Source organism: Mirounga leonina, unplaced genomic scaffold (genome assembly GCF_011800145.1).
Source record: "Mirounga leonina isolate KUSES-001 unplaced genomic scaffold, KU_Mleo_1.0 Mir_448, whole genome shotgun sequence".
Taxonomy (NCBI): Eukaryota; Metazoa; Chordata; class Mammalia; order Carnivora; family Phocidae; genus Mirounga; species Mirounga leonina.
The window spans coordinates 232558-257097 of NW_023270758.1; the positions used below are offsets into that span (position 1 = coordinate 232558).

Genomic DNA, 24540 nt, shown 5'->3' on the forward strand with positions numbered 1-24540 from the left:
TAGTTTTTCTTTTCGACAAATGCAAATTAAAAGACAAAACTCTAATGTTATACCTTTTCTCTTTCTTTTTTTTTTTAGTAATTTTATTGATAAAAATGTTCAAGAGTAATAATATCTAGTGCTGGCAAGAATGAGAGTTAAGAGGTTCTCTTACATTGCCAGTGGAAAACTACTACAATCTTTTGGGAAGTAATATGGTAAGAATTTTAACAACTGAAGTTATATACATTCTAGCCAGCCACCCCATTCTGCAGAATGTATCTGATGGTAATAAACCCCTAGAATGCAAGGCCATGTGCACATCAAAGTCCACTGCAAGGTTCACAAGGGCTGAAAAGCAGAAAAACAGAATGTCCCTCAATAAAGAAATGGCTTTTCTATGGTATAGCATAGCATGTTGTACTGAAAAGGAGTTGGTCTGTTTATTAATTCAAAGGAAATTTCTTTTTTTTAATTTTTTTAAAGATTTTATTATTTTTTTAAGTTACCACTACACTCAGCGTGGGGCTCAAACCCAAAACCCCAAGATCAAGAGTCACATGCTCCACCAACTGGGCCAGCCAGGTGCCCCAGGAATGTTCTATTTTTAAAATATGATAAGCAAGTTGCAGAAATGTGAACATGTTATCCCATACTTTATTCAAGCTGTTTGTATGTGTACGTGAACAACTTTATACAAATTTAGAGAAAGACAGGAGGCAATACCCTCCTGAACTAGGAATATCAGAGTAACCTCACAACTGGACCAAGTATTTAAAGAAATATTACGTTTTTTAAAAAGTGCATCTCAGCTCTGGCTGGCTCAGTCAGAAGAGCATCCGACTCTTGATCTCAGGGTAGGGAGTTCGAGTCCCACGTTGGGTGTAGAGATTATTTAATAAATAAACTTAAAAATATATATATATCTCGGGGTGCCTGGGTGACTCAGTCGTTAAGCGTCTGCCTTCGGCTCAGGTCATGGTCCCAGGGTCTTGGGATCGAGCCCCACATCCAGCTCCCTGCTCGGCGGGAAGCCTGCTTCTCCCTCTCCCACTCTCCCTGCTTGTGTTCCCTCTCTTGCTGTGTCTCTCTGTCAAATAAATAAATAAAATCTTTAATATATACATATATGTAAATATATATGTATCTCAATTTGAAATGTTGTGTTACGTGTACATTATTTTTGTAAATTAGTACCAAAGTAATGTTTAAAACACCATAATGTCCAGAATTTGCTTTCACTATCCAGGCCCCACCCCACTGCTCAAAAAAACAGAAAAGAGAAAAATGCAACATGATTGACAAAATGTTGGCAATTGCTGAGACTGGGTAATGGGTGCATGTATCTTCCTGATTCTGTTCTCTTCTAATCTGTGTATGTTTGAAATTTTCCATAATAAAAGACAAAAAATTACAAGCCTCCACACAAATGATTAAAGGCAACAAGAAGGGAGATTAGAGACAAAGGAAGAAGCAAAAGAGGGTCAGAACCAAGAGTCCTGGGAGCAGGAAGAGAATGGGTAAGGCAAGTTGCCCATGATGGCAGCAGGACACAGCTGGGACCTAGAATGACCCTCCTTGTCCTGCTTTTCCTGATGCTTGATGGGTCAGTTTTTTCTACATCCCCAACATGACTATCATTGTAAGTAATCACTTCCAAAGGGTACTCTTATAAACTGCTGTTGAAGTAGGGACTAATAAAGCCCACCGGTGAAGAATTTGGAAGTATCTAATATCAGATTTTCAAATGTCACTACGTTATGACCCATCAATTCCAATCAAAGCCCATAAAAAAGAAACTGTAAAGAAATAGATACTGCAAAATAGCCTAACAGCCAGTCAGGAGAGGAAAGTTAACAAACCATAATGTACTCATACCATGGAATCCTACACAGTAATTTAAGAAATGGAAGGGGTGGGGGGCACCTGGGTGGCTCAGTCGTTAGGCGTCTGCCTCCGGCTCAGGTCATGATCCCAGGGTCCTGGGATCGAGCCCTGCATTGGACTCCCTGCTCAGCGGGAAGCCTGCTTCTCCCTCTCCCATTCCCCCTGCTTGTGTTCCCTCTTTCACTGTGTCTCTGTGTCAAATAAATAAATAAAATCTTTAAAAAAAAGAAACAAAGAAATGGAAGGAGGTTTGTAGATTTCCATGGTGTGCAGAAGAATTAACACAGCAGGTGTGAGACTGTGATCCTTAGAAAGGCTGGCCGTTGGCTGGTGTCAAGGAAGCTGGATTTCAGAGAGGTTCCCACCATTCCCTAACTGATAAGCAATACATTCCCTAACTGTACAAGCAATACAGTTTATGCTGAAAACCTTTCCTTTTGGGAATCTGGAATTTTGGTACGTGTTAGACAGAGGATGCATACGTGACCGGCCCCTATCAGAAACCTTGGGCACTGAATTTCTAATGAGCTTTCCTGGTAGACATTTCACACATGTTGTCATAATTTGATGCTAGACAAATTAAGCATGTCCTGTGTGACATGACAAGGAGAGAACTCTTGGCAACTTGCACCTAGTTTCCTCTGGAATTTGTCCAATGTGTCTTTTCCCTTTGCTGATACTTTTGATGTAATAAATCATGGCCATGAGTATAACTGTGTGCTGAATCCCAGGGAATCATCAAACCTGAGGGTGGTCTTGGGGACCACCTGACAAATATGGCTTTACAGATAAAGATCTCTAGGACCCGCTGCTGAGTCAAAAGAAGGTCAATATTCAGATCAGTGTATCATTTGTTAGAAAAACAAGAGGAAAATCCCATTAAAAAGTACACATTTTCCACAGTACAGTAGGGAAGCAGACCCTCAAGGTACCTGGATGAGCTGACTCTGAATCCAAAATTATTTAGTGATAACCTATGCAATGTTCAGTCAATAAACCAATAAAACTGTGCTTAGGAATTCCTATAAGCCAAGTAGTCTCTGTGTACTGGGAGAACCTAAGCAGAAAACATGATTTTAAACAATAATTTTGTAGAAACAACTGGACACACCTGAAAGAAGGAAACAAGCAGTCTTTTGGTAGAGGCTGTAAGCAAGTTTAGGAAAATAAGATATGCACATGAGCTGTTTCAGCCATGGAAGGCTTCAAGGAGCAGTTAAGCAGTTGATCCTAAAGGATCTTGAAGAAGACTCTTCTATAGACAAAGAGGTGGGCCTTTTCAGGCCAGGGAGCACAGAAGGGCACGGACACCAGCAAAGCAGGGAGACTTGTCAGCATGGTGATTTCAGGGAGCAGGACTGACAGGGAAAGAAAAAGGAAGGAAAAGCTGGGTAAAAGTAGGACATAAATTGCTAAACAGGGTGAGAAGGCTGCTGTAATCATTCGAGTAAATGTGCAATGCCCTGAGCCACAATGGTGGACTGAACTGGAAATGAAAAGCAAAGAATAGGGGCGCCTGGGTGGCTCAGTCATTAAGCATCTGCCTTCGGCTCAGGTCATGATCCCAGGGTCCTGGGATCGAGCCCCGCATCAGGCTCCCTGCTCTGTGGGAAGCCTGCTTCTCCCTCTCCCACTCCCCCTGCTTGTGTTCCCTCTCTCACTGTGTCTCTCTGTGTCAAATAAATAAATAAAATCTTAAAAAAAAAAAAAAAGAAAAGAAAAGAATAACACCAAGGTAATCATGAGAAATTGGAATGGTTGACAGTATTAAGAACGACAGGAGAGCTAGGTTAATGACAACTCCAGATTTTAGAAAGCAAACATTTAAAAATGGAGGCTCTGCTGTTAAAACTGATCATACGGTAATGGGACGAGGGGTTAGATCTTGTTTTATGAAACAGAAGACCCAGGGCAGCATTCCAGAGGGCCCAACTAGCCTATCAGTCAGCAACTTACCATAAGGCTGCTCGTCACCAGGCAGAAGCCAGCTCTAGGTGACAAGCTGGTTATGAAAATACATTTCACATCTTCTGCCAAAAATGCTCTTCTCCTACTTTCCCCCTTACACTCTATTCTATTTTCTCCCAGCCTTCCTGCTTCCTCTTTCCTAGCTGCTTGCCAACCGTCCCTTCTCTTTTTGTCCTTCTCGTCCTCCTACACGTAAATTAATCACCAAAGCCAGTCTAGCACCCCACAGTACAAAGCCACCGGTAACCGTCAAAACTATGATCTCGCCACATGGTAGAGATGGAAACCCAGCTGCAGCAAGAATAGGCAAGAATGAAATCAGAGGTTTGGAGAAGTTTTCAAAACCTTTGGCAGTGATACGAAGAAAACAGAATAAAAATGAAGTTTTACAAATAAAGACGACTAATACTTATTTGTAGGTAGAAAAGGGGTCAGGGAATAAAAGTACTGGAGGAAGTGGTGGCAGAGAGAGTGGCACAAGAGAGGCTAGTTTCCAGTCAAAGCTAGTTTAATCTCCACAAATGCTGAAGGAGTTCAATAAAAGTGATGCGTCCATAAAATGGAATACTATGCAACTATGTAACAGAGAAGACCTCCATGTTCTGGTAGGAAAGGATCTGGAAGGCGTGCAGTTAACTGGAAGAAAGCTAAGGTGCAGTACACTGTGTTTTGTGTTAAGAGGAAGGAAGAGATAAAAATATATATCCCCATGTGTTTGTATGAAGAAATTCTGGAAACACACACATAAATAAATAATACCTATTTGTGGCAGGAATATGGGGAGCAAAAAGGACCAGAGAAAGGATGGCAACAATACCGCATATTTCTAGATACTATCTAATTTTGAACCATAAAGCACAGACTGAAAGCTTAGCTTTGGAGGCACGGGTGGTAATGAAGAGTCAGCAAACCTTCCCCTTAAGAATGAAGGGAAAATAGGAAAATAGGACAGAGACGGCAGTGTCTTATCTGATGATACAGTCTGGATCTCTTCAAAAAGTAAGAAGTTGAGCATAAAGGGGGCTTCCACTGGCCCCATAATCTGAGCAACAAAATAAGGCAAATAAAGGATTACAACCCATTGAATAGAATAAAGTAAGAATCCATGAGTCCTTACTGATATTAACAAATGGATGGATCGATGAAGGAACAGGATAAAGGGAAAGATCTTGAGGCAGAACGTCAACTAATGTAAAAAGAATGACGACCCTGGAAAGTCACTATTTGGCGATCCATTGATTCAGGCAAGAATCCTGATGAAAAACAAGGTGTTTTACACAGTCTCAAAGTTCTCCCAACAGTAGTTATTAATTAAAAAAGCACAAATCTGAACTTTATGGTTACAAACCTGACATAGAGCACCTTAAGCAAGTAACTGCAGTTACCATCACCGGTAATGAGATAAATGAACACCACACACCTCCTGATAGGATGCACTAGCTAACACACAACATTGGTTCTGGGCTACTCCTGCCACAAATGCATAACCCGAACCCATCAAGAGGAAACATCGCATGGGACGCCTGGGTGGCTCAGTTGGTTAAGCGACTGCCTTCAGCTCAGGTCATGATCCCGGAGTCCTGAGATCGAGTTCCGCATCGGGCTCCCTGCTCAGCGGGGGGTCTGCTTCTCCCTCTGACCCTCCCCTCTCTCATGTGCACTCTCTCTCACTCATTCTCTCTCTCTCTCTCTCTCTCTCTCTTAAATAAATAAATAAATAAATAAATAGGAAACATCACACAAATATGGACTGAGAGACATCCTATGGAAGAACTAGCCTGGACTCTTTAAGAAGTATCAAGGTCTTCAAAAACAAACTTCCAGAACGCAGGTGACTAAACGAACATGAAAACTAAATGCAACCTGTATTCCTGGGTTGAATCTCTGACAAGAAAACAATTTTTTGATTTGCTCTAAAAGGTTATTGAAACAACTAGCAAAATTTGAGTAAGGTCTACGGCTTTGCTATTAAGACTGCACCAATATTACTTTCCCAATTTTGATAATGGTACTGTAGTTACTAAGAAAATGTCTTTGGGGTGCCTGGGTGGCTCAGTCGGTTAAGCATCTGACTTCAGCCCAGGTCTTGATCTCAGGGTTTTGAGTTCAAGCCCTGCGTTGGCAATCTACTTAATAAAAAGTCTTTGATTTTAGGAAGTAACTATTTAAAAGTTTTTAGGGCCACAGGAACATCATGCCTTCATGTCACTCTAAAAGGGTTCAGGAAAAAACAGTATGTATGTAACAAGAGAATGATAAAGCAAATGAGGTTAAATGTTAGCATTTGAGGAATACAGGTGAAGGCTATTCAGGAATTCTTTGCTCTATTCTTGCAAAATTTCTCTACATCTGAAATTATTTTAAAATAATAAGCTTAGGGGGTGCCTGCGTGGCTCAGTCATTAAGCATCTGCCTTCGGCTCATGATCCCGGGGTGCTGGGATCGAACCCCGCATCGGGCTCCCTGCTCAGCGGGAAGCCTGCTTCTCCCTCTCCCACTCCCCCTGCTTGTGTTCCCCTCTCTCACTGTGTCTCTCTCTGTCAAATAAATAAATAAAATCTTTAAAAAAATAAATAAATAAATAAAATAATAAGCTTACGTGGAGGACAACTGGGTGAGATTAGAAACAGGAAAACAGATACCCTCCACGATGACAGAAGCACTCTACAGTTTGCAAGCGCTCTGAGAGATTATTCATTGTAACCTACAATGCTGACACACAGAACTGATGTTCTTCCTATTTGACACTTAGAAACCAAAGATCAGAAAGTCGAAGTGACCTGTATAGTAGGTACAAGGTAGTGGTAAGGCTGACCCAAAACCTAGTTTGCTAAACTACCCTCCTAAACTCTAACCTTCTTCTGAGGCTTAAGTTAATTACTAGTTCCTTCATGATTCTTTCCAGCTCCCACAAACCTCACCCTTGACCTCTCATTAAACAATGCTCATTTTCTAATTATTTCAGATATCAATCTCACTCTTCCAAATAGGACTAATTGCTGCTCTGAGGGCAAAAACCAGTTCTACTTGTATTGTACTCCCCAGCATTGTGCACTGCAATTAAATTCCTGCTTCCTTGCTTTTACTAACACTCTAACTCTATCACCAACCACCAAAGAGGCATTTTTTTCACTCTTCTACCCACATTCTGCTTAAGGACCATCCTACCTAAGGGCTTCAGTCTCCAATACCTACTTGTGTAAGCAACTTCTTTCTTTTTTCTTAAGCCTCCATCTCCTCATTTATGAGAAGTCTCCACTGTACCTCCTCCCAAGGGCTGTTGTGAAAATTAAATTAGGTAATGCAGAGAAAGTGCTTAACAGATGCACAATATGTGTACACTCATCATTAGTTACAAGACTTAGGTACAAAACACTGCACTCAAGCTGAGTTTAGGACACAAAGGTTCCAACTGAAGGGAGAACCTACAGTAGAAAACAGAACTGATGCAGTCTTCGAGTGGCTGTCTTCAAGAAGACAAAAGGTAACAAGTGCTGGTGAGGACATGGAAGAAGGGAACCCTGTGTGCACTGCTGGGAATGTACACTATAGTGAACATTCTAACATACAGTGAACCCACTATGGAAAACAGTTTGTAGGTTCCTTGAAAAGTTAAAAATACAACTACCAATGACCCACTAATCCCACTTCTGGGTATATATCCAAAGGAAATAAAACCAACGTATCAAAAAGGTATCTGCCCTCCCATGTTTACTGCAGCATGATTCACAATAGCCAAGATATGGAAACAGCCCAAGTGTCCATCAGTGAATGATGCAGATGTGGTGCACGTGTGTCTTGTGTTATGTGTCTCTACACACGATGGAATATTATTCAGCCACAAGAAAGAAGGAAATTCTGCCATTTGCGATAACCTGGATGGGCCTTCAGGGCACTGTGCTAAGTGAAATAAGTCAGAGAAAGACAAATACTGTATATCACTTATACATGGAATCTAAAAAAAGTTGAACTTGCAGAAATAAAGCAGAACAGTGGTTACCAGGGGCTAGAGAATGGGGGAATAGGGGAGATGTCAAAGTATACAAACTTGCAACTAGAAGAGGAATAAGTTCTAGAAATCTAATGAACAGAATAGTGATTATAGCCAACAATACTATATTATATACTTCAAGTTGCTCAAAGACTAGCTCTCAAATGTTCTCGCCGAAAAGGAATGCTAATTACGTGACATGATAGACGTGTTAGCTAACACTATGGTGGTAATCATACTGCAATACATAAACATCGTATCAGCACACTCTACACCTTCAACTTACACAGAGTCCAGTATCTTAAAAAAAAAAAAAAAAAAAAAACAGCACACAAGGGCAACGCACTAACCACTGGGGGGAAAATGAGTCGTCAATCATATCCTTATAAAACCAGAAAAAATTAAAAAGCAAAAATGAAAACAGAACTCAATACATAAAAACAATTATTAAGGGCGCCTGGGTGGCTCAGTCGTTAAGCGTCTGCCTTCGGCTCAGGTCATGATCCTGGGGTCCTGGGATCGAGGCCCACATCAGGCTCCCTGCTGGGATTTGGGGCCTGCTCCTCCCTCTCCTTCTGTCTGCCGCTCCCCCTGCTTGTATTCTCTCTCTCTCTCGCTAATAAAAAATAAAAAATCTTTTTAAAAAAATTATTAAAGCACAATGAAGAATGAGGTAGATGCCACAACAATTCAAGACCCCAGATTCCAAACCAGACCAAACCAAGTACCAGGTACCAAAAGAAGACAAAGATACCAAAACTCCAAGACCAGTAACCCTTATGAATACAGATACAAAAGTCTTCAACAGAAGACTAATAAATTGAACCAGCAACATATAAAAAGGAGTAATCACCATGCTCAAGTGAGATTTACCCCAGGAATTCAAGGTTGGTTTGGGGTATGAAAATCAATGTAATACAACATATTAACAGAACAAAGGACAGAAACTACAGGATGATCTCACTAGATACAGAAAAAGCATTTGATAAAATCCACGCTTTTTTTAAAAAAAAAAAAAAGGTTTTATTTTTATTTATTTATTTGACACAGAGACAGCACAAGCAGGAGGAGCAGCAGAGGGAGAGGGAGAAGCAGACTTCCTGCTGAGCAGGGAACCCGATGCGGGGCTCGATCCCAGGATCATGACCTGAGCCCAAGGCAGACACTTAATGACTGAGCCACCCAGGTGCCCCAAAATCCACCCTTTCATGATAAGATAAAAACACTCAAACTAGAAATAGAAGGAAACTTCCTTAGCCTAATAAAGACCATTGACAAAAAGCCCACAGCTCACAACACACATAATGGTTAAAACTGAATGCTTTTCCTCCAAGATGAGAATTGAGACAAGAATGTCTGCTCTTGCCATTTCTAGCCAACACTGTACTGTAGGTTCCATTCAGAAAAACTGGGCAAGAAAAATACACAAATACTGTAGATTCCATTCAGAAAAACCGGGCAAGAAAAATACACAAAAGGCACGGAGATCACAAAGGAAGTTATAAAACCATCTCTATTCACTGATGTTGTAGAGAGAGAGTCCTAAAGAATACACACACACACACACACACACTACTAGAAATAATAAACAAGTTTAGCACAGCTGCAGGATACAAGATCAACATACAATAATCGATTGGGGCACCTGGGTGGCTCAGTCAGTTAAGCATCCAACTCTTGATTCCAGCCCAGGTCATGATCTCAGGGTCGTAAGATCAAGCCAAGCACCCGGCTCCATGCTGGGTGTGGAGTCTGCTTAGGATTCTCTCTCCCTCTGCCATCCTCCCCACCCCTGGCCACTTGGCAGACGTTATGCTAAGGGAAATAAGCTAGTCACAAAAGGACAAATATTACATGATTCCACTCGTATGAGGCACCTAGAACAGTCAAATTCACAGAGACAGTGGTGACAGCTGCACAACACTGTGAAAATGTAGTTAAAGTCACTGAAATGCACACTCAGAATTGGTTAAGATGGTAAACTGGATATACCAAATTTTTAAACTTTTGTGCTTCAAGGGACAATATCAAGAAAAAAGGCAACCCATAGAATGGGAGAAAATATTTGTAAATCGTGTATCTAATAAAGGACTTGTATCTAGAATATATAAGGAACCCTTATAGTAGGGCACTGGCTGGCTAGTTTGTAGGGCATGAGACTTGATCTCGCTTGATCTCAGGGTTGTAAATTCAAGTCCCATGTTGGGTGTAGAGATTAAAGATTTTTTTTTTTTAATTCATTTGAGAGAGAGCAAGAGCACAAGCAGGGAGGGAGGGTCATTGGGAGAGGGCGAAGCAGGCTCCTCACTGAGCTGGGAGCCCAACATGGGGCTCAATCCCAGGGGCCCGAGATCATGACCTGAGCCGAACACAGACGCTTAACTGACTGAGCCACCCAGGTGTCCCTTGAGATTACTTCAAAAATAAAATCTTTAAAAAAAAAAAAAAAAGAATCCTTATAACTCAACAACAGAAAAATGACCAAATTTTACAATGGACACAGGATCTGAATAGACATTTCCCCAAATCAGACACACAAGGGCCAATAAGCATGCAAAAAGATGCTCACATCATTAGTTATTAGGGAAATGCAAATCAAAACCACACTGAGACACCACTTCACACCAAGATGACGACAATAAAAACAAACAGTAACAAGTGTTGGTGAGGAGAAACCAGAGCCCTCATACATCACTGGTGGGAGAGTAAAATGGCTCAGATACTTTGAAAACAGTCTGGCAGTTCCTCACAAAGTTAAACACAGAATTACCATATGCCCCAGCAATTCCACTTCTAGGTATGTGGCCAAGAGAATTGAAAGCATTATGTTCACTCATCCAGGAATGTTCACAGCACCGTTTTTCATAATAGCCCTAAACTGAAAACCCTAATAATGCCCATCAACTGATGAATGGATAAAGAAAATGTGGTATAGTGGGGCGCCTGGCTGGCTCCATCAGAGAAGCATGGGACTCTTGATCTTGGGGTTGTGAGTTCAAGCCCCACACTGAGTGTAGAGATTACTTAAATAAACAAGGAAAAGCTTTAAAAAAAAAAAAAAAAACCTGGTATGGGGTGCCTGGGTGACTCAGTCGGTTAAGCATCTACCTTCGGCTCAGGTCGTGATCCCAGGGTCCTGAGATCAAGTCCCTCATTGGGCTCCCTGCTCAGCAGGGAGCCTGCTTCTCCCTCTCTCTCTCACCACTCCCCCTGCTTATACTCTCTCGCTTTGCCACTCCCCCCCTTGCTTGTGCTCTCTTGCTCTCTCAAATAAATAAAATCTTTTTAAAAAAATGTGGTATAGGGGCGCCTGGGTGGTTCAGATGGTTAAGCGTCTGCCTTCAGCTCAGGTCATGATCCCAGGGTCCTGGGATTGAGCCCCGCGTCAGGCTCCCTGCTCAGCTGGGAGCCTGCTTCTCCCTCTCCCTCTGCCTCTGCCATTCCCTCTGCTTGTGCTCTCTGGCTCTATCTCTCTGTCAAATAAATAAATAAAATCTTAAAAAAAAATTTTTTTTGAGGGAGATGGGGGTGCCCAGGTGGCTTAGTCGGTTGAGCATAAGACTCTTGATCTCAGTTCAGGTCTTGATCTCAGGGTTGTGAGTTCAAGCCCTGTGTTAGGCTCCATGCTGGGTGTGGAATCTACTTAAAAAAAAAAAAAAAAAAAGAGGAAGAAACTGAAACATTCAGAGGAAGAGTTGAGGGTAGGGCAAGTGTAGAAGGGACAAAACTAAAGAGATAGATAAGCTGAGCACAGCAAGAGTTTGGGCTTAACTTCCAGTCACCGGGGAGCTAGCCAAGGTTTCGAAGAAATACCAAGGGACAAGCTCAGAGCTGTGGCTTGAGGTTGATTCAGTTGCAGCAGTGTAGAGATGTCTGGGTGGCTCAGCCAGTTAAGCGTCTGCCTTCAGCTCAGGTCATGATCCCAGGGTCCTGGGATTGAGCCCCGCATCGGGCTCCCTGCTCAGCAGGAAGTCTGCTTCTCTCTCTCCCTCTGCCCCTCCCCCCTGCTCATGCTCTCTCTCTCTCTCAAATAAATAAAATCTTTTTTAAAAAGTTGCAGCAGTGTAGAGGATGCACATGACGCCCCTTCCTATCTTCACATGGGAAGAGTCTCACATACGCATACGCCTCACATCACCTAGAGCTTCACAAGGAGAATACTGAGCGAAACCTCTCTCTCTGACATCCTTTGTATGGTCAGTTATCAGTGAGGTAATGCTGAAAAACACATTTAAAAGCAATGCATATTTGAGCACCACATAGTACTATTTCCTTGTGTTTTAGAGGGATACTTCAAAAGAATACGAAAAGACCAAAGTCAACAAAACACAAATGTCAAAATTATAAAAATATTCAATTATCACTTCAGCAAGCTGCTCAGTAAATGCTAGCTGACTCAACACCCCTAGTAAGAACAGCAAACAAGTGACTTGGTTTAATCTTGTTGGTTATTATACCAAATCCAATCAATCGCTGTTTGCAGAAAATATCTTGTAAGGTTCAAAGTATAAAATTCCTTAACCGGCTTTCAATCTGTTGTGCACATTCCATCTGAAGCTGGAAGTCGGCTGAGTCATCAGCATACAACATACTGCTGCAGATTCAAAATGCTCTTCCCTAGTTACAAGAGTAGAAAGGCTAGGATTTCTGCTTCATAGCCAAATCACACGCCCAGAGTATGCAAATCATTTTTAAAATAAGACCACCTTCATAGGAAATTTAAACTATACTTATTTCCATGGGTCTTTTTTTTTTTTTTTAAGAAAGAAACTACGCCTTTGTCGAACGTTACTTTCTCTCTTTCAATCTTAAAATCTCCCTTTTTGTTGCTACTATTCAGCTCCTCTGATATCCTCCCTGTAACAAGTTGTTTCTTACTCTTTGGGGAGCCATGACCCTTTGAAACCAGATAAATGCTAAGGACCTTTTTTTTTTTTAAAGCACACATTCAATTTTTCAAACTGCTTCATACCATCTGTATCCCTGTATGGAATCCAGGATGAGAATCTCTGTTCAGTGGGGCATCCTTTCAGGATGCAGATCAGAAACCCAAGCTCTATGTTTCATTTTCTTACCCAAGTTATCAGTTTATCAGTGGTGAAAGTTGAAAACAAGCAACTTTTATGTCTAACAATTAGGGAGCTACCTTCAGAATGACCCTTCAAAAAAGTGCAATCGTTACAAGCGATCAGTTTAAACACAAAGACCTGTAATTACTGTAACCTCAACTATTTAAAATTGTATCTCAGTTTGACCTAATTGTTGGCATGTCTGAAAATGAAAGAAACAGAGTGAGCATGAAGGTAAAAGTAAAGTACTGGGTCCACTTTCAGCTAATTTGCTTAAAATTAGTGGGGGAAGGAGCCTGACATGATGTCCTAAGAACACATCACCTATGCACTATTCCTGCCAAAAAGGTTTCACTGAATCTAATCCTACAGAAACCATCAGAAGAATCCAAACTGAAGCCTGCAAAAACTAGTCTGGACTATTCCAAGATGTCAACGTCAAGAAAAGGGTAAGAGGCAGCTCCTGATGTAGGGAAATTACAGACAACTAAAAGCAACCCTGGGTAAGGGAATGAAGGGGAAAAAAACCCAACATATTTAAAAAGATATTACTGGGATAGTTGGGAAAATCTGAATATGGACAGAAAGGCATTGTGACAACGTTAAACTTACCCGTGCGTGATAATGGGATTGTTATACAGAATGCCCTTGTTCTCAGGAGATGGGTGTTGTCTTACTTAGGGATGAATTGACATGATAAAATGATATGGCAAAATATTAATAATCGGTAAACCTAGGGAGAGATACAGTTGTTCACCACCTTATTCTTGCTATTTTGCTGAAGGTTAGAATGATTTTTTAAAAATTTTAAATGGGAGGACATTTTCTTGACTTTGAGTGAGAGACTGTCATAAGTCTGTCTGAGCAGAAAACATACAGCACATTCTATTTTAGTCTCTCCAATCATGGGAAATGCTTCTGAGGTTGTCAGAAAACAGAACTGTAAGGGACTTTAATTTATACTTGCAGACTTACTTCAGATGCCAAAAACACAAGAGGTTACAGAGTGGTACTTAGACTTTTTAATGATGTTCATATTTAAATTTTCCACAGAGGGTTGTTACGCATTTTTAAATTAAGCTTACAGTTTGTGATTCATTTATTCTATCAATTGACTTACCACATAGCTGCCAAATTAAGCTAGAAAGAAACCTACCAATATGAATTTGTTGGCCTACAAACCGCTATCACAGGAAGGCAACAGAAAAGCTTAACAAAATCGGAAGATAAATATATATATTTCTTTTTTCAGATAAAGGTTGATGAATTCCAAGAGTAGGGTCCACCTTAACTAGAGAGACCTAATGCTCTGGTTTATTCCTGTTGTCCCTTGTCTTTTCTTATTTAGCACCTGTCCCAGGCAAAAGTGCCTCAGATAACAATGTCCCAGTTTAGATGCTACATTATATGGCATTACAGCATCTTTAACAATTTTTCTTAAATGATGGTGTTTTAATAGTTGGTTTGGGGGGAAAAAATCAGCTAACATGAAGTGTGTAACTTTTTTGTTAGACAATATACCCTACATTATAGTAATAAATTAATTACTAAAATGGAACAAAATACATTGAGATAAGTGTTCTTCCATTTTCAGAAAAGAGAAACCAAAGTTGTTTTTCTATTGTGCATATAAAATATTGCATTTGTAAGACCTCAGTAGTTAGAGTCAAAAGGCCTGTTGGAATCCCAGCTCTGTCACTTGAGAGAATATAACCTTGACTAAGTTACTGGATCTGTCTTACCCATAGCTTTCTCATTTGTAAAATGGAAGAGATCAGAATACTGGCCGGTCTCTCTGATGTCATGGTCCAGCTCTAAACACTGAATGATTCTATGGCTCTGGCCTCCAAAATAATTTTTTTTAATTATATCAGTTGTCTTAGATTTTTTTTACAACTAGAAAATGTAACTTACTATCTTCTCTCACCAAACTCCTATTTCTGTTCTAACCTCTCTTCTGTTCAGAGGCTGGGTCAATCTCCCATTCACCCAAGATGGTGTTTAGACCCCTCTCACAACTAATCCCAGCTTAGTTAGCTGCCAAATCCCAGATTCCACTTCCTCAGTATCTCCCACTCTCAGCTCTTTTCTCCCACCACTGTAAGTCAGGTCTTCATCAACACCTGCCTTATTCTATCATATCACACTACCCTACCCAACAGCATGTAATAGCTCCATACTACCGAAAGATCTATGCCAGAAGTCCCCAACTTAATATTCAAGAACCTCTGCGTCTGCCCCTGTTCTTCCACGTCAATCCAACCAAACCACCCACTGCTATTTCAAAACTCCCTGTACGGGCGCCTGGGTGGCTCAGTTGGTTAAACGACTGCCTTTGGCTCAGGTCATGATCCTGGAATCCCTGGATCGAGTCCCGCATCAGGCTCCATGCTCAGCAGGGAGTCTGCTTCTCCCTCTGACCCTCCCCCCTCTCATGTACTTTCTCTCTCATTCTCTCTCTGTCAAATAAATAAATAAAATCTTAAAAAAAAAAAACAAGGGGCGCCTGGGTGGCTCAGTTGTTAAGCGTCTGCCTTCAGCTCAGGTCATGATCCCAGAGTCCTGGGATCGAGTCCCACATCGGGCTCCCTGCTCCGCGGGAGGCCTGCTTCTCCCTCTCCCATTCCCCCTGCTTGTGTTCCCTCTCTCGCTGTGTCTCTGTCAAATAAATAAATAAAATCTTAAAAGAAAAAAAAAAAAACAACTCCCTGTACTTCCTGGATTTTGTGCCATTAGTTCTGTTGTTTTTACACTGCCCTTTTCTCTGCCTTTCAAAATTGACTTGATACTTTAAAGTTCAGTTCTAGAGGCGCCTGGGTGGCTCAGTCGGTTAAGCGTCTGCCTTCGGCTCAGGTCATGATCTCAAGGTCCTGGGATAGAGCCCCGCATCAGGCTCCCTGCTCAGTGGGGAGCCTGCTTCTCCCTCTCCCTCTGCGCCCCTAATGCTTGTGCACTCTCTCTGTCTCAAATAAATATTTTTTTAAAAAATTAAAAAAAAAATAAAGTTCAGTTCCAGTGGTGACCACCCCCATCTAGACATTACAGTTCCCTCTTTTGAATGCCCATGATACTGACATAAAGTGACAATTTTAATGGCCAACAGTGAATTAAGAAATATAGCTTACCCCAGGTAGTAAACTAAATTTCTCTTGTGCCGATTTTGTTTAACTGGCACTGGCTACCTGGCACACTGTCTTGAAGATTTGCCACTGGGGCACCTGGGTGGCTGAGTTGGTCAAGCATCTGCCTTTGGCTCAGGTCATGATCTCAGGATCCTGGGACTGAGTCCCGCATCAGGCTCCCTGCTCAGTGGGGAGTCTTCTTCTTCCTCTTCTCCTCCCTCTGCTTCATGCCCATTCGTGCTCTCTCTCACTTACTTTCTCTCTCTCAAATAAATAAATAAAATCTTAAAAAAAAAAAAAAGATTTGCCACTTAGCAGAGGGAAAGGAGAATGGCAACACAACACTGACATTCAAAACTAGAGGGTTCAAACTAGGGGCCCACACAATAGGATTTGGACTTCCATGGTATCAAAGATGTAAAAATTAATTTAACATTTAAATATTTAACGTTCAAAGTTCATACGTTTGGTTACCTTCGGGAAATATGAAGATCTAGAATGACGGTTCTCAACTGGGGGTGATTTTGCCCCCCAGAGAACATTTAGCAATATCTAAAGACATTTTTTTTTTTAAGATTTTATTTATTAGAGAGAGAGATAATGAGAGAGAGAGAGCACATGAGACGGGGGAGGGTCAGAGGGAGAAGCAGACTCCCCGCCGAGTAGGGAGCCTGATGCGGGACTCGATCCCGGGACTCCAGGATCATGACCTGAGCCAAAGGCAGTCGCTTAACCAACTGAGCCACCCAGGTGCCCTCTAAAGACATTTCTGAATGTCACGACTGGGCGGGGAGTGCTACAGGCAGATGCTGCTGACCATCCCACAAGGCACAGGGCAGACCTCACAATAATAAATTCTCTGGTCCAAAATGTCAACAGAGCCCAGGTTAAGAAACTCTGATCTAGCAGTATCAAATGTACCTGTGGGTTCTGCCTCCTCAAAGATATTTTCAAATTTTTCAAGATGAAGAACCATGCCTCTAGTAAGAGACGATACAATATGATCTGAAGCCTGACAGCTCCTCCAATAGCAGTGATGTGACTTCCTGAAAGTTACTTAACCTCTTTGTGCCTCAAAGTCATCATCTGTAAAACAGGAATAATAGTACCTACCTCACACAGTGATCCAGGGATCGGATGAGTCCATGCAAAGTCTTCAGAAGAATGCGCCAGGCAGATAGTAAGCATTCAGTACATTTAGCTATTTCTGCTCTTCCCAAGTGCCTAGCCTTGCATTTGGAACATAGAAGATGCTCAAGAAATGTTTGCTAAAGGAATACAGAATAATGCCTTGATTTCCTGGGAAAGCATAAATGCTTCAAGACATATACACTCTCCTTATTTGGAAAAAAGGAAGCAGAGAGCTAGAGACGGAGTAGAAGGAAAACATGTGCCCACCTAATCACACCTCTCCCTCCTTGGAACCTTTTAACCTTTAGGCAATGCTACCCTCTCACAGTCTTGATGTGCTGCCTTGTAACCTCCTAGTAATTGTTCTTCCTTTTCATGCCTGATGATCTACTGTAGAGCCATCCTCAAATATGGGATGAGATGGTAACTTAACCGCCACACCATCTACCTTGTGTTAGTTATTTATGGACATATGACAGTCTTCCTACCAGATTGTACATATTCTGTGGCCAGAGATGACATTTAACTCCTTCTTATACAACCCAAGGGGGCTCACACACCTTAGGAACTGGCTGGCCCAAACCTCTCGTTTTATAGATTACACACAAAGAGGCTAAGTGATTTGCCAAGAGTCAAGGTCATATTGTAAGTGGCAGGGCTGGAATTCAAACTCTGATACATAACCCATATAGAGACTCTTAAGTTCTCTCCAACTATAATAGATTATGAAAATTATACCTGTGGTAGAGGCAATTTTTAATTAAGCCCCAGAAAACCTCCATAGAAATTATACTGATATAGTTACCTGACAAAGCAAAAATGTGAGGAGAAATAGACTCGAAGCTCCTCTCTGCTACTGAAAATTCAACCTGTTTTCTTTAATGGTCTCATATCTTAACATTTTTTTTTAAAGCTTTTGACAACAAAACTTATTAAATGTCCAAAGAACAGTTGTTTAATCAGTGATGTCAGGCTTGATTTCCTTGAACCAGTCCCATTACAAGAAATGATAATTATAAGAAAATCTCTTATTCGGTAAGCCAATGATGTCCATCCTTCACCCACTGAAAAGATTTTTAACTATCACCTTAACAGATTAATATCTATAAAACTCAAAAGACCAGCAATTTGGGATGATTTTATATGGTGAAAAATATTTATATGATTTGAACTGAGTGTCATTAACCTCACCATAAACCTAAAACTTACACTCATCAAGGACAAACTACATTAAGACCTGAGATAGGAGAGATTTTACTTTATCCTGTCCAAGTGAAAAAGAAAGCAGCTCACTGGTAAGGTTCATCTAGAAGTTTCTCTGAGTCTCCCGATATGATTCAAAAGAAAACGGCCAATAAAGAAAAGACCGTAAGAAAATGAATTTGAAAAAGAGTTAAATACGGTGCAATACTCTGATCAGAGCTTTAAGCAATTACAGCTCACTAAAGCTAAACGTTTCCATAAAGGCAACGTTTAAAAACCAAAAAAAACTCCCTTTGTGGTGATGATTTAAGTTACCAGTGCAAAAACACTCAGGCCCAGTAGAAACGATAACCACTTATTGGGAACAGATTTTTTAATTATTTTACCAGTTGATAAAAAAGAGCACACACCGAACACAGACACAAATGTAGTTTCAAAAGAAAACAAAACGCAGTTTATGCTCCGTAAAGTTCAAGGGCAAAACTGTTTCCAGTGCAACAGAATCTGCCTGACTACAATGTGTTGGGGAGGGAAAATGCGAACATAGTATCTTCTTATAAAGGCAACAATTTGAGTTACGAAGTAATAACGGGGAAGCCAAAACAGTTTGACAGCCCGCCATAAGGGCCGCCTCAATCATGAGTCACACAATGCCTGCAACCATTTACAATAGTAATTAATGCACAAGTCCCCTAATTAAATTCTAAAAGGGTGAGAATGCTTTAACTAAGTTTACAAGAATTGCTTTTCGCTGTTTTTTCTTCCCCCAAAGAAAAGCACACACGCGTAATTACGCATCTCCCCGCAATCCCTCCATCCAATATTCCCTCCGGCCTCTTCTCCCGAATGTCTACTCCCTGCGAGCGAAAAGAAAATGACACGGGGGAACTTCTAAACCCAGAAAGGGCGAACCTGAGTGGAAATACACGATTAATGGGGCGACAGACAGAAGCTCGCCCATCTTACCTGCTAAGATTCCTTTCTACGTCTTTGGTAGCTTTAGCTTCCAATTCTCTGCAAGAGGAAAGAAAAGGAGAGAGACAGGGAGAGATGCGCGTGAAAACGGAGCTGCTGCGGCAGAGGCTCGCGCCGGGGCGGATGGGGGGGGAGGGGAGCCCGGGGGTGCTCACAAAGCTGCGGGGCTGCAGCCCGGACTGCGGGCAGGCGGCGCGGGCGAGCCGCAGACCCCGGCCCGGCCCCAGGGGCGCAGCGCGGCCCCTCCGGGCCTCCCGCCCGGCCTGCGCAGCGGCGCCCCCGCACCGCCCTAGCCCGGGCCCGAGGTCTCGGGGACGCCCGCCGCCGCCGCCGCCCGCGGTCGCGGGGCCCTGCGGCAGTGCCCCAGGCTCCTCCCGCCCGCATGGAGGCCCCCGCCCCACTCACCTCATGTGTGTAAAGTGCACGAGCAAGTGGGGCGCGGCGAGTGAGGCTCGCGAGCCTCAAGCCCTCCGCAGCGCCGCGGGGAGAGGCCCGAGCCGCTGCACCAGCGCCATTTTCTACACCGACCCGCTGCCGCCGCCGCCGCCGCCACCGCCGCCGCCGCCGCAGGCCCCAGACCGGAAGTGAATGCGCTGTTCGGCAACCCCTTCCGGGGGCGCCGCGGCCACCGGCCTCAAGATGGAGGCCGTAGCAACTAACCCAGCAGCCGGGGCAGGCCCTTGGCAACCGCCCGGGTGCGGCTCGAGGCTAGCGGCCAGACCTCCCTGAGTGGCGGGTCACCGCCTCCGAGGCGCCCCGCACAGCGGCTGGGGGGCCCGCCGAGCCCGGGCCCAGCCTCTGTCGCCTCGTCCGGCTGCGATCCGACTGGAGTCCCGCCCCTCCTCCTTCTTTGCTGCGACACAAGTTTCCTTCCCTGCCGCCCGGCCCCTCCCCCACCGAAACACACCAAAAAAAAAAAAAAAAAAAAAAAGGCTAAACCGCAAATTCTACCCCTGCCGCAGCAAGATGAGCTCGCGCGGCTTTTGAAATCCGCCACTTGTAATTATTTTTGACCTTGGGCCGGTTATTTAACCTCTCCGCTCCTCTGCTTCCTCCTCAGGTAAAGAATGCATACCTGAGGCGGACTACGAGGCTTAAAAGCGATTTTTATCCACCGAATTTTGCAGGCTGTTTGACTCAGCAATTCCACTGGCACGAATTTCTGTTCGGAAAACAATCCTGGATACCTACAAATACTTCACCGTCAACATGTTAAGTTACGGCAACGATGATGGTGAAAAATTGTAAACGGCCAAAATGTCCCAACACCGAGGTGGCTTTAAAAACTGAACTACTGGCGTGCGCCAGGGTACTGCAAAAATGTTGGGAAGAGTAACGGCGTGGGGGAAAGTGGTTACAAGAGAGTCAGTGGGAAAGCGGGTTCCAAACTCGCTCCCACGGTAGGAAACATGCAGATGCAATACGATACATATGTGTAGTGAAGTCAAAATACCTAAGTGTCCATGGGAGATTCATACATACCTACGGGTAGATACAGCAATATACTTACATGTAGATACGATAAGATACATGTGTTCCTGTGTCTATGTGGATCTTCTTTCTGTCCTCTCAAAACGCCTTTTTTTTTTCCTAATCAAAAAATGATCCCTCCTTTCCGTGCTTAAAATCCATTCCTTCTCGCAAACCTCGCTCTGAGGATCATCCCATTTTCCTCTTTCTAAACTAGGTCTTTCTTTCCACTGGCTTTAAAACATGCCCAAATCTCTCCCATTAAAAAAACAAAACCTCCTTTCACTGCCCCGTTTTTTATCCTCTCTGAGGGAGATGTGTAATAAATAAGTTAAAGAATAAATGAACGATTGCACAGAAAGTCCTAAAGCATATGCACCAAAATGTTCAGGGATGGTATTAGGAAGATTTTAATTTTCTTAATGTATCTGGCTTTTTTGTTTTGTTTCATTTTTATACAGTGAGCATGTTAAAACACACACACAATTAAGAAAATCAAGTTTATAGGGGCGCCTGGTTGGTTCAGTTGGTGGAGAATGTGACTCTTGATCTTGGGGTTGTAACTCTGAACCCCACATTGGGTGTAAAGATTACTTAAAAAATAAAATTTGTTTTTTTAAGAGAGAGGGCCAGAGGGAGGAGGGAGGGACAGAGGGAGAGAGAAAATCTTAGGCAGGCTCCAAGCCCAGCACTGAGCCCAAGGCAGGGCTTGATCTCAGAATGCTGAGATCATGACCTGAGCGGAAATCAAGAATCCAGCGCTTAACCCACTGAACCACCCAGGCGCCCCCAAAATAAAATCTTAAAAAAAAAAAAATCAGGTGGGGCACCTAGGTGGCTCAGTCGGTTAAGCGTTGGATTCTTGATTTCCGCTCAGGTCATGATCTCAGGGTTCTGGGATTAAGTCCTCTTGGGGCTCCCTGCTCAGTGGGGAGCCTGCTTCTCCTTCTCCCTCTGCCTCTCCCCCTGCTTGTGCACTTTCTCCTTCTCTGTCAAATAAATAAAATCTTTAAAAAAAAATCAGGTTTACACAATGTAAAATGTAAAGGGCACCAAATAAATGCTAAGTGACTTTCCTTTTCCGGCCATCATCCCTAAGGTCCATCCATACATATATTTGGTTTGGTTTTCTTTTATGGTTCTTTCTACTTAAAATGTTAAAAATTATATTACATCACTTCTTTAGGAATTAAAAAAAATATGAACATGTATGTATAGCACACTATGCTTTCATACCAGGCTTATGAATAATTTTCCATGACAGCGTAACACAATGAAAACTATCAACATTTACAGAGCTGTTAAGATTAGCTGATTTTTTAAAAAATTAGACTTCCTTAGGCTTGAATAACCCACTGGTTGTCAATTGGGACATTTAGCAATGTCTGGTTTTGGGTTGTCACAACTGGAAGCTACTACTAGAGGGCAGGGGTTCTGCTAAACATCCTACAATGCAAAGGACAGCCCCACAACACGAGAGTATCTGAACCAAAATGCCATTAGCACCTAAGATTGGGAAACCCTAGAGCTAATTCCCAGCCCCAGGGAAGTTGAGAAAGTAGCATTTCTTGATGATCTTTCCAGAGTGATTTGACATGACCCCTCCAGGGCTGCATTACGAAGTCATGCTAATCACTTTTTAATGAGCTCTTATGCATAGAGGTAGATCAAAGAAGAATGACCTTGTAAGACCAGCAGGGATTCCTTATCAGTAAACTTCTAAGGAATGTTGTCTTCTTATTATCATTTCTCATTATTAAATAAGTAGTCTCTCTTTCTACTGAATATTTCACATTATCATACATATTCTAGTAACTTCCACTTAAAAAAAATACTTAACACAATGAGCACTGAATAACGTATAGAATTGTTGAATCATTACATTGTACACCTGAAACTAATATAACACTGTATATTAACTATACTGGAATTAAAATTTAAAAAGAAAACATACAAAACAGGGTAAAGGGATGAGTGAAATAGGTGAAGGGGATTAAGAGTATACATATCACGGGGCACCTGGGTGGCTCAGTCATTAAGCGTCTGCCTTCGGCTCAGGTCATGGTCCCAGGGTTCTGGGATCGAGCCCCGCGTCTGGCTCCCTGCTCAGCGGGAAGCCTGCTTCTCCCTCTCCCACTCCCCCTGCTTGTGTTGCCTCTCTCTCTGTGTCTCTGTCAAATAAACAAATAAAATCTTAAAAAAAAAAAAAAGAGTACACGTATCATATCATGATGAGCACTGAGTAAAGTACAGAATTGTTGAATCATTATATTATACACCTGATGCTAATATAGCACTGTATGTTCATTATACTTTATTTTTAAGAAGATACATGTTCAAGTGATTTTCTAAAAATGCTCCTTGCTCCTCACATGGAGAAATGGGTTATTTCTTTGAATAGATTTGCTGACCATTCTGTAATTCATGTAGACAATTGTTTTAAAACAATAAAGACATTAGAGTAAAATAAATAAATGAAAACAACAATAACAACAAAAAACTCAGTTGATGCCTCCTCACTCCTCCACAGCTACGTTTTCCTGCTCTCCTTCTGAGCAAAGCTTCTTGGAAAAGTATTCTACACCAGCTACTTCCAGTTGCTCACCTCCTGTCTCAACCCATTTTCACCTGACATTGCTATTCCTCCCCCCAAGTTGCTCTTATCAATGTCACAAATGACCTTGAATCTGTCAAACTCAATGGTAATATTTCTCACCTGGTCTTAGTTCTTAGCTGTATTTCCACAACCGGCCACTCCTACCTTCTTTTGAGAGCCTCGTCTCTTGGCTGTTTTGGCAGCACATTCTCCCCGAATTTCTTTTTACCTCTCTATCCATTCCTTTTTTTTTTTTTTTTTTTGTATCCTTTGCCAGCATTTCCCAATTAATACCAAATAAATTCGGGATCCCCAAGGCTCTGTTCCAGACTTTTTGCCCTCTCTCTCCACTTTCTCCTTGGGATGGGTGATCTCATACATTCTCTTGTGTCTAAACACTGTTTAAATGCAGATGATTTTCAAATTCCTAGCTTTAGCCCATATCTCACATGTATACCCCAGAATGCCAAAATAATGGATCACCCATGCCACGAATATTTATTGAGCACCCACTGTATGCTAGCTACTGTGTTAGGACCTGGTTCTCTGCCATATGTGAGGGACTCCTTTGGTGGATTAAGTCTAACAGGGCAGAGAGGGTTTTTTTTTAAGCAAACTATAAAGTGTATAATTACAAACGATGACAATTGCACAGAAGGACTGTTGTTCTAAGCAAGTGTAAAACAAAGGATCATAACATAGAGTATGTGGTCAAAGAAGGTTTCTTTGAAAATGTCAAGCTTCACCTGAGACCAGAAGGGTGAGGGCCAGCCAACCAGGACCCAGGGAACAGGAGAGGAAAGTTCTCAGGCTGGAAGTTTACATTTGGGCGTCCTCCTTGTGGATGAAAACAGGCTTTGCATTGTATTTGGCTTTAAATCCACTGGAGCCACCATTTTTATTTTACTCGCATAATCAATTTGGAACAAAACCAGAAACGAGGTCTTGTATATAGAGTAATGGGTTTCATTACCACTGCTCATTGAAGTAAGCAAATGCCATTTCCTACAACAAGCATATTCCCTAGATTCAATGAATATTAGAATATTTTGCATGGCTCATTGTTGAAGTTTACAGTTTGAGAATTTGGATATAACATGAAATGCCTTTCCAACAATAACTTCTTTTAAATTTTATTTTATTATGTTA

The 24540-nt window shown here is 42.1% G+C and overlaps 1 protein-coding gene across 5 annotated transcripts in view; it reads right to left on the minus strand.

Annotated features, from left to right (window-relative positions):
• Positions 1-20196, minus strand: part of TNRC6A (trinucleotide repeat containing adaptor 6A) — a 102425-nt gene extending 82229 nt beyond the window's left edge. For 2 of the 5 annotated variants that reach the window (XM_034988032.1, XM_034988033.1), the window contains exons 1-2: positions 19731-20190; positions 19317-19364 (exon numbers count right to left, since the gene is read on the minus strand). In XM_034988032.1, coding sequence (XP_034843923.1) covers positions 19317-19364; positions 19731-19735 — 53 coding nt within the window. In that variant the 5' untranslated portion in view covers positions 19736-20190. Of the gene's footprint in view, positions 1-19316; positions 19365-19730 lie in introns of all 5 variants that reach the window. The other 3 variants (XM_034988035.1, XM_034988034.1, XM_034988031.1) reach the window with 3 other exon arrangements.
• Positions 20197-24540: the final 4344 nt, after the last annotated feature.